Below are 16,585 nucleotides of genomic sequence, written 5' to 3' on the forward strand. Positions count from 1 at the left end.
TACTAAAACTACAAAAATTAGCCAGGAGTGATGGCGCACACCTACAGTCCCAGCTACAGGTGTGCTCAAGCAGGAGAATCGCTTGAACCCGGGAGGTGGAGGCTGCAGTGAGCTGAGACCACACCACTGCACTCCAGCCTGGGCAACAGAGTATGAGGCTCCATCTCAAAAAAAAAAAAAAAAAAAAAAAGTACCTACCTCAGAGTTCAAACTAGTGAATATTAGGAAGTGCTTGAGACAGTGACACCAAAGTGCACATTAAATACTCGCCAGTTTCATTATTATTAAAGAATCCATTTGAATGTCAGCTCAACACAGCCTCCTATACCAAGGCATTGTGAATTGCATCTCCCCCGTTTCTCCAGGCTTTTCCAAGAATCAGGGACACTGTAGCCTGTTGGTCTCAGAGTATGACAGACACGGAGGAGGCACATGTTTAGCTAATACTTAAACAGAGACCCTGAGCGCACATACACCCGCGCACACATGCCTGGAGCTTCACCTTCTCTGTCATTCTGCAGTGACCAGGAGAGCAAGAGCTCCCACCTCCCTTCAAAATACTGTGCCCATCCCGGGCACTAAGGCCTCTTTAAACCACGGCACATCCACGAGGGAGGGCCACAGCCACATACACTCCACCCAGCAGGTGGACAGCGTGAGCATGTGGACCAAAGCAGGGACAAGGTGCCCCGGCCAGCCCCAACGCCCTCCGCCGCTGACAGGGACAGAAGCCCTCTCCAACTGCGTGTGCTGCAGAGGCCATGTGTAGCCTCCAGTGGCGTTCTCTTCCACGCCAGTGCCTGGGCCAGTCAGCACCAGTGCGGAAGACAGTGAGCTGGCTCCGGACAACAGGCATGGAGAAAAGTTCCCACATTCACATTCCTGATACGTGGACAAGGTGAGGGGCCGCAATCGCTCTGGCAGCATTTTAAAGATGGAGAAGTAGCAGACACCCACGCGTGAAGGCCGGAGAGCCCCAACTGTGGTGGAAACGGCCCCAGAATGGTAGGGCCAAGCCTAGCTCCAGACACCGCAGAGCCCTGGAGAAGCCAAGCCCGAGGGAGGAAGCCCGAGGGAGGAGCGCCTGTCCCCAGGGGCCAGGCCCGGTGCACTGCTGCAGCTGATGCTCCCCTCGGTGCAGCCCCACCCTCTGCCTTGCTGAGTTCCCAGCTGCGAGGGCCTCCGGTGCAAGGGAGAGGCAGGTCTCTATCTCATGGAGCTATCAGATGAGACATCGCGATCGGAGTCCTCAGCCTCGCTTGGCGGCGGCGGCGGGTCGCTAAGCGGGACCGCAGCGAAAGCAGGAGACTTTCTAGAAAAAAACACTAGTCGTCAACCTTGGGGCAGGCCGGAATCCTGAAGACAGCACTCCTCTTCCTGCCGCCTCATCCTCTGGCAACAGGTGAGAAGTACCGGAAGCGAGGGCGGGGCCGCGGGATGGCGAGGGAGCGGCAGGGACTGAACTCTCTCCAACCCCACCCTGACAGGGAAATGGGCCCCGCCTGTGTCTTGGGAACTGAGGCTGAGGTCAGGCACGATGGCTCACGCCTGTAATTCCAGCACTTTGGGAGGCCAAGGCGGGTGGATCACGACGTCAGGAGTTCAAGGGGAGCCTGGCCAACATGGTGAAACCCCATCTCTACTAAATATGCAAAAATTAGCCAGGTGTGGTGGTAGGCGCCTGTAATCCCAGCTACTTGGGAGCATGAGGCAAGATAATCCCTTGAACCCAGGAGGCAGAGGTTGTAGTGAGCCAGAAAAAAAAAAAAGAACGAATGAACTAGCTGAAGTCACAGGAGAGGAGAGAAGCTGCCGAGCCTTCAGCACCCTGACTCTAGGGTGTTGGCTTTATGTCTATCTGCAGTATTTTTGTGATTTTTAAAAATTCACTTTCTTGTTGCGGTGTAACTTACACAGGGTCAAATGCATAAATCATGGCCCTGACGTTAGATAAAAATCTGCCCCCACAACCCTTCCGTTCCTTGCCAGTTTTTAAACTGCCTCTAACCAGGGGAACCACCAGAGCTGGTGGCCTTGGGAGGTTTCAGTCCTCCCACCATGAATGGACACAGCGTCTTCCAACTGCCAAGGGAGAGAGCTGTGTGTCTGGAACAGCCAAACCAGGTGACTCCCAAAGGGCAGCCCCACAGCAAGATGTGACCCAGTCACTGCCTGAGGGTCTTTGGGGCTGTGTTCCAACCTTTCTCCCCACTGCGTCCCCCAAGAAGGCCCCATGCCCAGGGGAGGCGCCTACCGGTCTCCGGACTGGGTGATGAGCCGGCGGCAGGTCTCCATCTGCACGTCCAGGCCGCGCTTCATGCTACACATCTCCATGTACTCATGCAGGTGCCGGTTCATGTCGTTCTTGGCTGTGGCCAGCTCCAGCTGTGGTGGGGCAGGCAGGGCCATCAGGGTTAGCAGGTGGGGTTCACAGCGCCTCTGTTCCCCATGCCAGGAGGCTAACAGGCCAAGAGCAGTGGCTGGGCTGGGGGCCCAGGCAGCCATTACTGAAGGCTCAGATTTTAAAATAAATCAGACCAAGGCAGAAGGCACCCAATATGCTATCATTTCCTCTGGTTTTCCTGGAAATCTTTGCCTATGGAGGAATGCAAAGGTACTGCGGCAGGCTGTGTTCTTTTAAGATTGGTAAGAGTGGTGAGGAAATTCGGTGTGGGCGGAATGGAGCAGATCCACAAGCTCCCAGGGCCACACGGGTTCCCGCCGGGCCTGGCTCATCCCTCATCCCCTGCACTGTGAGCTCTTGTAAGGGTTAGCAACGGGTCTTCCTCATCCTGGCAGACCCAGACCTCGAAGGGAATTAACTCACTCCGTGACGTGCCCACGAGACCGCGGCATACAAGAAGCCTGGCTCACTGCTGAAAGGGGCCCAATCCTCTTACCATTTTCTCCTTATCACTTTATTTTCTCACCTAAAAGCCATTCTGAGACACTACAAGGAAGACTCCCATATTGGAGGTGCCATTGATTCTGAGACATGTCCTGACTTCAGAAATGTCACACGTGGAAAACATGGGGCTCAGAATCAAAGAAATCCAGTCTCCCTCCCAGGGCCCATTCTTCAGCCCAGACTCTGAGGCAGGCAGAGAGGCACGGCCCAGGCAGCACAAACTCTGTGCCAGGGACAGCCGACTGCCTCTCTTTGTTTTGGGTACAAAGGGCAGGGGCCACAAGGGGAGGCAAAATGAAACTGCCTGGAGATGACGTTCGTGACTGCCTGAGTGAAGAGAATGGGGAAGATACCAGCTGTGATAATCTGGATTGGACAGAGAGGGTGGGAACTTAGAGAGGAAACAGGTTACAGGGCCAGACAACAGAGATGATCAGGACAGTGACATCTGGGGTGAGATGGTGGCTGGCTGGGTGAGAAGCCCCGGTGGGGACAGCTTCAGTGGTAGCCTTGGCTCCACAGCTGGAGCCCCACAGTAGTGGGAGGAACAGGACATGGTGACTGTTCAACCCAGGGAGAAAATACAGAGCCACCAGTCCTTGTTCAGATCAGCTGCCTACACGCCAATTTCTCCACCTTGGAAAAGCTGGAGTGCAGGGGGCTGGGTTCTGGAACCATCACTCAGGGAGACTGGGAAGAAGGAAATGAACCAAATATATTCTACTGAAATACAAGGCTAGTACTGCCACCAGTAGTCTCTGCATATGTCTATGTCCCCACTTAATTCACAAATTTACAGCAGGAACAAGGTCAGGAGGTGAACGTGCAAGTCAGGAGATGTCTTTGACAAGCTACCTTGAAAACTGCAGGCTCGCTGTGTGACCAGACTTGGGGGTGAGAGGGGAGGAGATGGAGAGAGGTGAGGAGCAGTGGGGAAGAACTGCCTCCCGCCCACCACTCCGGGCCTTGGCTTTGCCAGAGGAACTGGTCCTTGCTCCATCTTAGTGACCCTGAGAGATCAAAGGTCACAAAGATAAAGGCACCTTGGGTACTCCTGAAGTCAGCAAGTCCTCCTAACAGTTCCCCTAATGCAGAAGTCCCCAAACCCGAGGCCACGGACCAGTACCTGTCTGTGGCCTGTTAGGAACCAGGCCAAACAGCAGGAGGTGAGCAGTGGGCAAGTGAGTGAAGGTTCATCTGTATTTGCAGCCGCTCCCCATCACTGGCATACGGCCCGAGCTCCACCTCCTGTCAGATCCGCGGCGGCATTAGATTCTCACAGCAGCGTGAACCCTACTGTGAACTGCGCATGCGAGGGATCTAGGTTACGTGCTCCTTATGAGATTCTAATGCCTGATGATCTGTCACTGTCTCCCATCAGCCCCCGATGGGACTGTCTAGTTGCAAGAAAACAAGCTCAGGGCTCCCACTGATTCTACATTATGGTGAGTTATATAATTATTTCATTATATATTAAATGTAATAAAAATAGAAATAAAGTGCACAGGCTGGGCATGGTGGCTCACGCCTATAATCCCAGCACTTTGGGAGGCTGAGGCAGGTGGATCACCTGAGGTAGGGAGTTCAAGACCAGCCTGACCAACATGGAGAAACCCCGTCTCTACTAAAAATACAAAATTAGCCAGGCGTGGTGGCACATGCCTGTAATCCCAGCTACTTGGGAGGCTGAGGCAGGAGAATCGCTTGAGCCCGGAAGGCAGAGGTTGCAGTGAGCCAAGATTGTGCCACTGCACTCCAGCTTGGGCAACAAGAGCGAAACTCTGTCTCAAAAAAAATAAAATAAAATAATTTTTAAAAATAGTAACAAAGTACACAATAAATGTAATGTGCTTGAATCATCCCAAAACCATTCCCCCCTGGGTGAGTGGAAAAACTGTCTTCCACAAAACCAGTCCCTGGTACCAGAAAGGTTGGGGACTGCTGCCTAAAGTCATTGTACTGGGAGAGAGGAGGAGTCATGATTTGAAAATACCTTTTTTTTTTTGGAGACGGAGTCTCACTCTGTTGCATAGCCTGTAGCACAGTGGCACAATCTCTCAGTTCACTGCAGCCTCCACCTCCCAGATTCCAGCAATTCTTCTGCCTCAGCCTCCCAAGTAGCTGGGATTACAGATGCCCACCACAATGCCTGGCTGATTTTTGCATTTTTAGTAGAGACGGGGTTTCACATGTTGGTGGCCAGGCTGGTCTCGAACTCCTGACCTCAAGTGATCTGCCTGCGTTGGCCTCCCAAAGTGCTGGGATTACAGGCAAGAGCCACCGCACCCAGCCAAAAATAGCTTACAAGGCATTATTCCATTTAATATATCATTTTTGTTCTTTCAGATCATGTTTTACACTGGGCACTTGCGGTCCAGGGAAGACCAGGGAGAGACGGCAGCCCGAGATCTCTTCTTCACGAAGATGGCCGCACAAAGGCCTCGACTTCGTTGAAGATGCAGTGAAAATACAGACCTTAAACCCACCATCCAAAAGAGGGAGGCAAGAATCAGGTAAGCAGCAGGGAGGAAACAGCGAGCCAGGGCAGACAGAAGGGTGGGGACGACTGGTTTCCCTTGCCATGTCTTTAGCTAGCAGCACAAATCCACGAAATCTCATTTACCTGCCCAAGAAAACCAGGTTTGATGAGAAGCAGGACAGTTTGATGTGTGTTGGGAGAATGAGTATATAGGAAAATAATTTCTCGACTTCTTTCTCAAACACATCCAATGTGAGAGCAATAAAAATAAAGTCACTCCCTCCTTATCCACTGGTTTCACTTTCCACGGCTTCAGGTACCCAAGGTGAACCTTGATCTGAAAATATTAAATGAAAGATTCCAGGCCAGGTGCAGTGGCTCACGCCTATAATCCCAGCACTTTGGGAGGACGAGGCGGGTGGATCACGAGGTCAGGAGATCAAGACCATCCTGGTTAACATGGTGAAACCCCGTCTCTACTAAAACATACAAAAAATTAGCCAGGCATGGCGGTGGGCACCTGTAGTCCCAGCTACTCGGGAGGTTGAGGCAGGAGAATGGCATGAACCCAGGAGGCAGAGCTTGCAGTGAGCCAAGATAGTGCCACTGCACTCCAGCCTGGGCGACAGAGCGAGACTCCATCTCAAAAAAAAAAAAGATTCCAGAAATAAACAATTCCTAAGTTTTAAATTGCACACTGTTCTGAGTGACCTGATAAAATATCACACAATCGGCCGGGCGTGGTGGCTCAAGCCTGTAATCCCAGCACTTTGGGAGGCCAAGGTGGGCGGATCATGAGGTCAGGAGATCGAGACCATTCTGGCTAACACTGTGAAACCCCATCTCTACGAAAAATACAAAAAAAATTAGCCGGGCATGGTGACGGGCGCCTGTAGACCCAGCTACTCGGAAGGCTGAGGCAGGAGAATGGGGTGAACTCGGGAGGTGGAGCTTGCAGTGAGCCGAGATCGCGCCACTGCACTCCAGCCTGGGCGACACAGAGCGAGACTCCATCTTGGGGGAAAAAAAAAATCTCACTCTATCCAGACCGGGACATGAACCCTCCCTCTGTCCCAAGGATCCACACTGTCTGCACTGCCTGCCCATTAGTTACTTGGTAGCCATCTCAGTGATCAGATTGACTGTCATGGTATCGCAGGGCCTGTGTTCAAGGAACCCTTACTTCTACTTCATAATGGCCCCAAAGCACAAGAGTAGTGATGCTGGCAATTTGGATATGCCAAAGAGAAGCCAAAATGTGCTCCCTTTAAGTGAAAAGGTAAAAGTTTTCAACTTAATAAGAAAAAGAATCCGATACTGAGGTTACTAAGGTCTATAGTAAGAATCTTCTATCCGTGAAATTGTAAAGAAGGAAAAAGAAGTTTGTGCCAGTTTTGCTGTCACACCTCGAACTGCAAAAGGTACTGCCACACCGCATGCTAAGTCTTAGTTAAGAGAGAAAAAGCATTGAATGTGTGGGTGGAAGACATGAACAGAAACACGTTCCGGTTGACAGCACCTGGACCCAAGCTATCAGGGGGTCAGTGCTATCTTTGGTTTCAGGCATCCACTGTGGGTCCTGGAACACATGCCCTGCAGGTAAGAGGGCACTACTGTATGAATCTCCCACATGGGCTTGAAGAGAGGCTGAGAGTCAGAGAAGGCTCCATGCCTCTCCTCAAGTCAGAGCGTCGGGAAAGGACCATCTCACCAGGCCAGGAGAGCTCACAGGGGTCCCGTCCATCCCTCCTCCCACAGCAACCTCCATTCTGTGGTTCCACAAATCCTTCCTTTTTTTTTTCTTTTTTTTGAGACAGAGTCTCGCTCTGTCACCCAGCTGGAGAACAGTGGCACAATCTCGGCTCACTGCAAACTCTGCCTCCCGGGTTCATGTCATTCTCCTGCCTCAGCCTCCCGAGTAGCGAGTAGCTGGGGCTACAGGTGTCCGCCACCACGCCCGGCTAATTTTTTTTGTATTTTTCGTAGAGACAGGATTTCACCGTGTTAGCCAGGATGGTCTCGATCTCCTGACCTCGTGATCCGCCCACCTTGGCCTCCCAAAGTGCTGCGATTACAGGCGTGAGCCACCGTGCCCGGCCTCCACAAATCCTTCTTGCAGGTCCTAAAGCCTAGAGTTTGAGTTAAAGCACCAGCTCCACTTGCCTCTAGGTACCTCTAGAAGGTACTTCAAGGCTTGGGAAAAAGCATGGAGACTTCTGTTATCTCAACGGCTGAGTGGAAGAAACAGGAAAGTCCCGGTCCGTCTCAGTGCTATGGCACTGATAGTGTTAATAATAATAAAATGGTCCCCACTATGCTACACTCGCTATGAGCCAGACACTGCCCTAAGCTCCATATGTGCATTATTTCATCCGCTCTTCTAAACAACCCTATAGATGAGGTACTATTAAATTCCTCATTTTACAAATAAAAAGGCCAGGCGCAGTGGCTCATGCCTGTAATCCCAACACTTTGGGAGGCCGAGTTAGGAGGACTGCTTGAACCCAGAAGTTTGAGGCCAGCCTGGAAAGCATAGTGAGACCCTGTCTCTGTAAAAAATCAAAAAATTAGCCGGGCGTGGTAGCACACGCCTGTGGTCCCAGCTACTTGGGAGGCTGAGGTAGAAGGATTGCTTGGATCCAGAAGATCAAGGCTGCAGTGAGCCTGGAGTGACAGAGCAAGACCCTGTCTCAAAAAAAAAAAAAAAAAAGAAAGAAAGAAAGAAAGAAAGAAAGAAAAAGAAACAGGTACAGGACAGGACACATGGCTCGTGCCTTTAATTCTAGCACTTTGGGAGGCTGAGGCAGGAGGATCACTTGAGCCCAAGAGTTTAAGACCTGCCTGGGAAACACAGGGAGACCCCATCTCTACAAAAAGTAAAAAATAAAAATTAGCTGGGTGTGGTGGCGCACACCTGTGGCCCCAGCTACCCAGAAGGCTGGGGTGGGGAGGGTCACTCCAGCCTAGGCAACAGAGTGAAACAGAGTGAGACCTTGTCTCAAACAAGAAAGGACAGAAAGACAAGAGAGGGAGGGAGGGAGAGAGGGAGAGAGGGGAAGAGAGAGAGAGAGAGAAAAAGGGGGGAAGGGAGGAAGGGAGGAAGGAAGAGAGGGAGGGAGGGAGGGAGGGAGGGAGGGAGGAAGGAAGGGGCTCAGAGGGAACAAGTAACTTGTTACACGTTCAGAGTGGTTGTAAGTAACAGAGCTGAGATTTGAACCAACATCTCTCTGCTTCTAGAGCCTGAGGTCTTCAGAGCCCACCAGAAGGACTATAGCTGAGAGATCACTCCTCCTCCCAAGACCTTGGTCTCTAGGGTCCTGCAGGAGGGATGAGGCCACTGCACCTGCAGCCCCACTCAAAACCCTCTGGGACACTGTGCCCCTGGCTTCCGCTCCTGCCCTTACCTCTATCTGGTCAATGGTCTCCTGATACTCCTTCTCCCGGGTTTTGAACAGGGACTCCGTATCTTTAATCACCTTCTCCAGGCTATCTTCCTGCTGCTGGAGTAGAAAGGGAAGCAGGGGAGGCCAGCCAGGGAGGGATGGGATAGGGCGCATTCCAAGGGCCAAGTCAGGGAGAGAGAGAGAGAGAGGAAGTCCGGTTAAAGAAACTGGAGAAAGAAAAGCAAAAGGATAAAGGAAGAGGGGAGACGCAGGTAGAGGATGACAGCCACATGGGGGGACAGAGCGAGGAGAGGAGCGGGGGGGTGGGCGTCAGGCTGGAGAGGCAGAGCCAGAGGGCCCTGAGGCCGGGAGCAGAGGTTACCTCTCCCTGGGCCTCTGCAGCTGCCATGGCATAGCCTGAGAAATCCTCCCAAAGCAGCAGGGTCTCCTCAGTCTCCTCCCAAGTCAGGCTGTCACAGTCGTCCTCAAAATCATACTCCCTCCTAGAGACAGGGAACCCGGGTGTCAGGGCGGGCGGGGCCTCGTCCTGGCGGGGGACTGGGGAGCTCCGGCCTCCTGGGCTGCTGTGGCATCGGTGCTACGGGAGCACGGCCTGCGGACTCACAGCTGGTTGAGCATGCGCTGCATCTCCTCGTTGATGCTGAGGGCTGTGCTCTCCTCCTCATCCCCATCGGGCTGGCGGGGCCCCTCACTCTCCGACAGGGAGGTGTCCTCCTCGACGGCAGCCTTGCGCTCCCGCTTCCGCCCCCCCATGGATGGGACCTTAATGGGAGACAAGTGCAGAGACTACAGAGACGAGGCCGGGTGCATGAGGAGAAAGGGCGGGAGCGGGAGGCCGGGCAGAGAGGGCGGGAATGGGGGAGAAGCGTGAACCAGCAGGAAGGGTGGGGCAGACAGAGAGAAAAGTCACAGTTACAATGACAGGAACAGAAACACGGACAGTCACCAAGGGCCAGGCACACAGACACACAGCAGAGGCCAGGGCTGCAGACTGAGAAGGCAGAACAAGAAGAAATCGAGAAAGAGAGAGTCAGACAAGGGAGGAAGGGCTCGCTGGGGCCGCAGTCAGATGTGCATGATGGCTCAAGAGGAAATTTATTTTCTACAAAAAGTCTTTCTGATTAAATGACTCAACTAAAAAAAAAGCTTTAGGTTGCAAGGAGGATGAGGGTGCAATGTGTACAAAGGAGAACCTGAATCACATCCAGATCTGGAAAGCCAGGGGAGAAGGGAGAGAAAGAAATGCAGTCAAGAGAACAAGAGATAGAGAGAAAAAGGGGAAGAGCAAGGAAAAGAGAAAGGGCAGAAAAAGAATCAGTGCTCAAGAGCCCAGCGGGCCCAAACTGAGGGCCAGGAGGCCTAGGCAGCTTAGAACTGGGACTGGGACATTAATAAGCTTGCATGAGATCAAACTAACCAGCTTCTTCTGTGGAGAAGGCAAGAGAGAAGATAAGAGGGAGAGGAGAGGAAGCAGACAGAGGAGAGAGGGGAAGGGAGAGACGGCGTTAGAGACCGCTCCCACAATCCCCTCCTGACGCTGCTCCTTACCCCCAGCCTAGCCCCGTGAGGGCCCCAGGTGCCAGGTAAGGCTCCCCAAGCAGGAGGCAGGGCCTGCGCTCCAGGCCAGCCGCCAAGGAAGCATCTCCCTGCCCCACCCACCCCTGAGAGCAGAGGGCAGCTCCGTCCTCACCTGGAACATCTGGATCATGTCCTCGCAGTTGCGCTGCTGAGCCACATCGCAGAGCTTGGCAGTGATGTCGATGCGGCGGCAGATGTCCATATCCACCTTCATGGCTTTCTCCTGGATCTTGGTGTCCAGCTCCGACAGGTTCTGTCCAGGGAGCCCAGGGAACAGTGAGGAGGCGGCCAGTTCTCCAGACAAGGACGAATGAGGCCTGGCAAGGTCCTCATCCTTCCCACCACATTGCACTGGTGCCTCTTCTGTGGAGTCTCCCTGAGCTGAGTGCACCCCTCTTCCTGGGGAGTGGGGGCCCCCCCACAGCACTGTGTGCATGTGCTGGGCAACGGGCAACTCGGGCCGCTGCTCCCTGACCAAACGGAAGCCCTGAAGAGCATGGCCAGTGCCCGGGACATACAGGGGCTCACTGGAACCATTAGCGGTCCTCATCCTCCTGGAACTTACATCCCCAGAGAGAAAGAGACTCCTGGGAATTGTAAGAGTGGAGAAAGGACTATACTAATCGCAACAGCTCACACTCTTCCAGCTAATACTGCGTGCTGGGCACCGTCCTGAGTACATGATCACCTCCACGATACTCCTGCAGAGTGCACGCCTTTATTTCCCCACGCCAAAGATGACGCCTCAGAGGCTGAGGAATCGGCCCAGGGCCCCGGTGCCAGCTGCAGAGCCTCCACCCCAGAAGCCGCTCACTAACTGCTCTGTAACCCTAGGCCCTCAGAATCTCGCCACCTCTGTGACGCAACACCAAGACTTTTGTTCCTTCTCTTTCTCTGGAGTTAGGGGTGGCTGGGGGAAAAGGGAAGGAGAGCAAAAAGAAGGGGAGGAGCCGTGGATGGGACACCAACAGGCCAACACTGGAAGGGCCTGCTCCTCTGGCCTCAGAAGCCTCACTTCGACCCTCGGGGAAGCCTGGGCTGCACTCACGTTACTCATGAGCCCCTTGAAGACCACCAGCTCAGCCTTCAACTGTTCCACCTTCAGTGCCAGCTCCTCCTGGCAGGCATCAGCCTCCTGGGCTTCCTGCAGTTGGGAGAAACCCTGATGTTAGTGGCACTGCCGAGGTGGAAGGAAGATAAAGATGACAAGGAGGGACAGGAGATGGCAGCAGGGTCATGGGCAGACAGGGGCACCCAGTGAAGCACCAGCAGCAAGTGGGGTGCCACCCTCACCTCCTGGAGCTCATTTACACGGTCTTGCAGCTGGATCCGCACCGTGTACTCCTCTTCCCACCTGACAGACATGGGAAGGGCAGAGAGAGCTTAGGTAGAGTCCTTCCCTGCCCCCATGGCTCCCTGTCCCCACCTCTCTGGCTCAGGCCTCAGACCCCAGTTCTGGTTCCCTGGATGGGGAGAAGCAGGGCACGGGAATGCCTGGCCAGCCAGCTGGTGACCAACTGCAGCTGTCACGTGGCTCTGTGCTTCCTGACGGGCGTCCAGCTCGCCAGCTGCCTTCCCGGAACCTCCGGGCCACACACCAGGAGCTCTGTTTGGGCAACTGCTGAGGCTCCAGTCCTCTGCGGCGCCCATCCCCGCTCAGGCCCCAGCTCAGCCAGCTGTCTGGCTGGCCTCATCGCCCACCGCCTGCCCACACCAGACCACCAGGTCCACCCGGCCCAGTCTCCCACCTTCAGTCGCACAGATCCAGGCTCCCGCCTCCTGCCCGCACCAGAACAGAGCTCGTCGAGCCCGCTGCCCTGCCTCTTGTGGTATCATTTAACCCTGTAAAAGCATCTGCAGGACACATACTGTATCAACAGAGTGGGTCAAGAGCCTGGTAGGAGACACTCAAAGTCCTTCCCCACAAGCTCCAGAAACTGCCCACCCAGAGCCTCCTCTAAGTGAGTCACAGAGAGGCGGCCAGGCTGGCTCAGAGGCCAGAAGTCCTACAGCAGCATGACAGCAGTGGAAACACGAGCCTGGGGTTACTAGCGCTCCAACCCAGAGGGAAAGAGAAAGCAGAGTATGTAAAGGGGCCCGGTGAGTACGGCGGATGAGAACTAGAAGCAGCCTCTTGCGGGGCCCAGAGTTCAGAGATGAAGGCTGCAGGTGGGCTGGACGACACTCTGGGCCACAGGGCAGGGTCCTAGGTAGGGCATGCTTCCCAGAGCCAGCTTTGTCATGTCTCATCAGCCATGGCAGGCGGCGCATATTCCATTCCATCACAGAGATGGAAGCCAGGGCAATGTGCTGCTTAGGACCTGCCCGGCGTTCCAGGGCCCCGCAGTCTAGCTGGTGTAGCAGCACATCTCAGACCCTGTTCCTGTGAGCTCATCCCTTCTGCCAGCCTGAGAAAGGAGAGGAACTGCACCAAGAGAGAAACTTCAACACAAGAAAGGTGGTTAGGAAGGGGCCAAGAAGACAGCAAGAAAAACGAAAATCTAAGTGGGCAGCTTCTGAAGCCTTGGCTTAAGCCCTTTCTTCCCCTTCCCTCCATCTTCCTTCCTATGTCAGCCTCTGGGTCCCATTCTCCTCACTCACAGCCGCACTGCAGTATTCCTAATAATAACTCCTCTACATCACCTCGGCTGCCCCTCCCTGCTGGGCAGAGCAGGAGGAGGCAGCCAGCCCAGCCACCACCCTGCCAGCTCCCCACACAGCCAGGCTCCCCACACAGCCCAGCTCCCAGCCTTCCTGGCTCCCAGCCCCCTTCCCTGTGTGTCCCACAGGTGCTTCTCCCCTCCCCCCTGGCATTCTCATGCACACAGTCAGGCCACTAAGGGCCATAGTTGCATCAGGTTATATGTTTTCTTAGCTAAGCCCCTTATCTTTTCTAGGTCTTGGTTTCTTCATCTACGATGTGAAGGCATGAACTGTGGTGCCCTCATGCCCCTGGAGCCCATGAGTCCCTCGAGGAAGACAGTAAACCTGTCAAGGGCATGCTAACTCTGGACAAGATGTGTGAGGGAGGGCAGGAGGGGCTATCTGACAGTGAGCTCAACAAAACCTGGAAGAAACTTAAGGAAGGCGGTTAGCTAAAGGTTAAGCTTAAGGAAATCTTACAGGGTAAAAAATCTAAAAATGAATCATCTGGAAGTCCACTACAATTCTATTGTTCTTTAGCCAGATTTCACACAAACAGGTTCATTTTCACCTCCATTTCCATCTGGTCTCACTTACAAGGTTCCCTTAACATGGGCAGAATCTGAGAGCGATTTCCATGCATTCTGCATGAACCAAACACCACTCTTAGAAAAAACTCTATCCCTGGGTTGAAGAGAGAAAGCAGGGACCAATCCTAGGTTGGAAAAATGGGGGCTCAAGAAAAGGTCACATGCAAGGCAGGGGAGCTGAAAATAGAACCCAGGAGGCCTTCAGCTACCTCCCAGTTTAGTGCTCAAGCCATCCCAGGCCTTCCAGGCAGAAAACAGGAGTTACAGTGTTGCTATAAAGAGACCAGAATGAGGGCAAGGGATCTGGGGTGGAAGAAGAGTCACTGCCAGTATCACGTACCATCCAAGTCTAGCTACGGCCTTCTACACAGCAGTGTGCTGCAGAGCTATGAGCTAATCAGTCCCCAAGGAATAACTCTTTCCTGCCCTGGACAGCTGGACCAAGGACAAACGCTCCTTCAGTTAAAAAGAAAAAAAAGAAAAAGAAAAAAGCTCCTGAGAACAGCAGTTGTTCCTGTGGTTATGGATGTATTCCAGAACTGTGCCTGTTCCACTGCTGAGTGTGTTAGTTAGCTCCTGCACGGGCAGAGCAGGCTGGTTCGGGTGCCAGAATGACATCAGGACAACTGAAACTCCCAAGGACATGTAACATGGACCACAACTAAGGAAGCCAGCACAAGGACAGGACTCAAGCTCAGAAAGCCTGCTGATCTCTGATCTGGTAAACTCCAGCAGGGTGGAGATCCCTGAAGGTCGCCCCCACACCCAGTGGTCATTTCCTAGAACATTCGGCCAATCCTCACCCAGCGCTGAATCTCGGCTACACTGGGCTGCATAGGTAGTTCCCAGGCCCGCCCACAAGGGGTCATAATAGCTGAGATGAGAGGGGAGACCGCCAAACCAAAGTCTTCTCTGTCAGTCACCGCCTTCCTCCTCAAGGCATGGGTTGGAGTCTGCAAGACACTACCTCTGTTCTCCTGTCCTATCGACTTGGTTATCAGCCATCTAAGGAATCCACTTGGTATACAGCCAGCACTCCTGGCATCACATCCCTTCCCCTTGCCCCTTGGGACCGGGCTCCTCTCAGACAGCCAAATCTTCATCCACAGAATGCACTGGGCCCGCCCCGCGGCCTCGCAGTCCTAGGGAGTGTCCATATCCCAGCTTCTCCCCGCTCAGTCCCCTGCTGGCTCTCCACTCTCCCTCCACCGCTGGCGTTTTATACTGCCAAGAGATTCCCCCATCAGCCCTGCTCTCCACCCTCACCCTAGGGAATTCCCTTCACTCTTTCTTTTCCCACTTTGTTGACCTTCTCAAGCAATGAGGTCCCGGGGCTTTTCCTATGAAACCACAGCAGGTACCTGGTTTCCATCAGTATTCTTTGAGAAACCTTGGGCTGTGAAAGAATCACCCGTTGCAAGGTACAGCCCCTTCCTTACCACCCCCTTCCAATTTCACTCAATTTACTCTCCCAAATTGACGCTATATCCTTGCCTCCTACTTTTCAAGTTTATATCCCTAAACTGCCCCAGGGCTGTGACCGGTAGGGCTCAGACCCAGTCCCTTTCACACCCACAAAGCCCGCAGTTAAGCCTGGATGCAGAGACAAGCCGGAAAAGTAGGAATTCCCCAGTGTTCCGCTCCCAGCGTCCTTCTTCCTGTCACGAGTGGGGCTTCTGCATTCTCTGCAGATTCTAGTCTCCCTGCGTCCAATTCCTTCCAAGCTCCTCATTATACAGCACAAACTTTCCTCTCATTCTTTTCACCCCTGATTCTTCGGAACCCACACCGACTCCCGGCCCGTTGTGAGGGGCATGACACAGAGAGCCCTGTCCCCTCTTCCCAATCCCTACCTCCGCTTGTACTCGTCCCGCTCCCGCTTCACTTTGGCCAGCACGTTGTAGAGCGCGCGGATCTCAGGCGTGATGGTGTCGATTTGGACGCCCACCCCATCCGGGTGCACCCACGACAAGCCAGGCCCTTGCACCAGAGTGGGCTCCAGTCCCGGCCCGAGCCGGCGGGCGTGCGAGAACGACCAGATGGTGCCGGGCATGAAGCGGGCAGACGAGGAGTAGGCGGTGGAGGTGGAGGTGGAAGACGACGAGAGGCTGGCCGCGGAGGGCGCGAGGGGGCCGGCCGGGGAGCGCGCGGGCGAGCCCAGCACCCGCGCCGACGGGCTGCAGACAGCGGCCGGCCGGGCGCCCAGCGGCAGCCCCAGGGGCCGGATGGGGCTGACGAAGCCGGTCTGCACGGCCTGGTCGCGACGACCCAGGCCCCGCCGGCCCTGCTTACCCTCCTCCAGCGCTTGCTGCAGCTGCTTCTCCAACAGCCGGTTCCGGCGCTCCAGCTCATGCACCTTGGCCAGGAAGCAGCGGAACCGGAGGTTCAGGGTCTTGAGCACGTTGATGTTGGAGCCCAGGTCATTGCGGAGGGCCATGGCGGCAGGCGGGGCCGGGCCCGGCCCGGGGGGCGAGTAGGCAGCAGGGCCGGCCGGCGAGAGAGGCGCCGGGGGTAAGTCTCCTCCCCCGGCGAAGTGGTCGCCTCCCAGTGAGTCCCCCAGCGGCCCGGCCAGGCCCTGCTGCTCCTGCTGTAGGAGGAAGAGGTTGGGGCCGAATAACGGATTCATGGCTGCGCCTTCTGCTGGGAGATGCAAACCAGTGCAAGAGCAGGGATGGAGGGCGAGCGAGAAGAGCCAATGCGGCGCCGGCGGGACAGGGCCGACCAATCAGGAGGCTCGGCGGCAGGGCAGAGGTCAGGGGGCGGGCCGAGGGGGAAGCCAATGACAGGCTCCAATTGGAGGCCGGACCCTGGACCTTTCCGGATCTGAAGCCTAGCCCAGGGATGAGGGGCCCACCGCCTGGAATCCAGCTGGGGTGGCGTAAAGCCCAGGCCCTCCAGTACCCCATGGATTCTGGTGGCAAGCCCATCTCCCCTACGCTACTTTTTTTCTGAGACCGAGTCTCACTGTCGCTCAAACTGGAGT

The 16,585-nt window shown here is 54.7% G+C and overlaps 2 protein-coding genes across 5 annotated transcripts in view; one reads left to right on the forward strand and one right to left on the reverse strand.

The window, feature by feature from the left end:
- Nucleotides 1-16,585, forward strand: part of PTMS (parathymosin) — a 251,995-nt gene that overhangs the window by 8,440 nt on the left and 226,970 nt on the right. The window contains exon 1 of one of the 2 annotated variants that reach the window (XM_050747524.1): nucleotides 16,359-16,362. The exons of the other annotated variant lie outside the window; for it this stretch is intronic. The gene's annotated coding sequence lies outside the window, so the exon portion shown is untranslated. Of the gene's footprint in view, nucleotides 1-16,358; nucleotides 16,363-16,585 lie in introns of those variants that run through there. 2 annotated transcript variants of the gene reach the window in all.
- On the reverse strand, nucleotides 264-16,296 carry IFFO1 (intermediate filament family orphan 1). 3 transcript variants are annotated; one of them, XM_050747444.1, is made up of 9 exons: nucleotides 15,456-16,296; nucleotides 11,663-11,723; nucleotides 11,418-11,513; nucleotides 10,482-10,622; nucleotides 9,396-9,553; nucleotides 9,153-9,273; nucleotides 8,792-8,884; nucleotides 2,255-2,385; nucleotides 264-1,312 (listed from the first exon to the last, which is right to left on the reverse strand). In XM_050747444.1, exons 1-9 carry the CDS (start codon nucleotides 16,226-16,228, stop codon nucleotides 1,207-1,209), a joined length of 1,680 nt encoding a protein of 559 aa, XP_050603401.1. In that variant the 5' UTR covers nucleotides 16,229-16,296; the 3' UTR covers nucleotides 264-1,206. The 3 variants fall into 3 exon arrangements, with proteins under 3 accessions (XP_050603401.1, XP_050603400.1, XP_050603402.1); XM_050747443.1 differs by having other exon boundaries at nucleotides 8,792-8,887; XM_050747445.1 differs by lacking the exons at nucleotides 264-1,312; nucleotides 2,255-2,385 and adding an exon at nucleotides 4,034-4,156 and having other exon boundaries at nucleotides 8,792-8,887.

This window comes from Macaca thibetana, chromosome 11, assembly GCF_024542745.1.
Source record: "Macaca thibetana thibetana isolate TM-01 chromosome 11, ASM2454274v1, whole genome shotgun sequence".
Lineage (NCBI taxonomy): Eukaryota > Metazoa > Chordata > Mammalia > Primates > Cercopithecidae > Macaca > Macaca thibetana.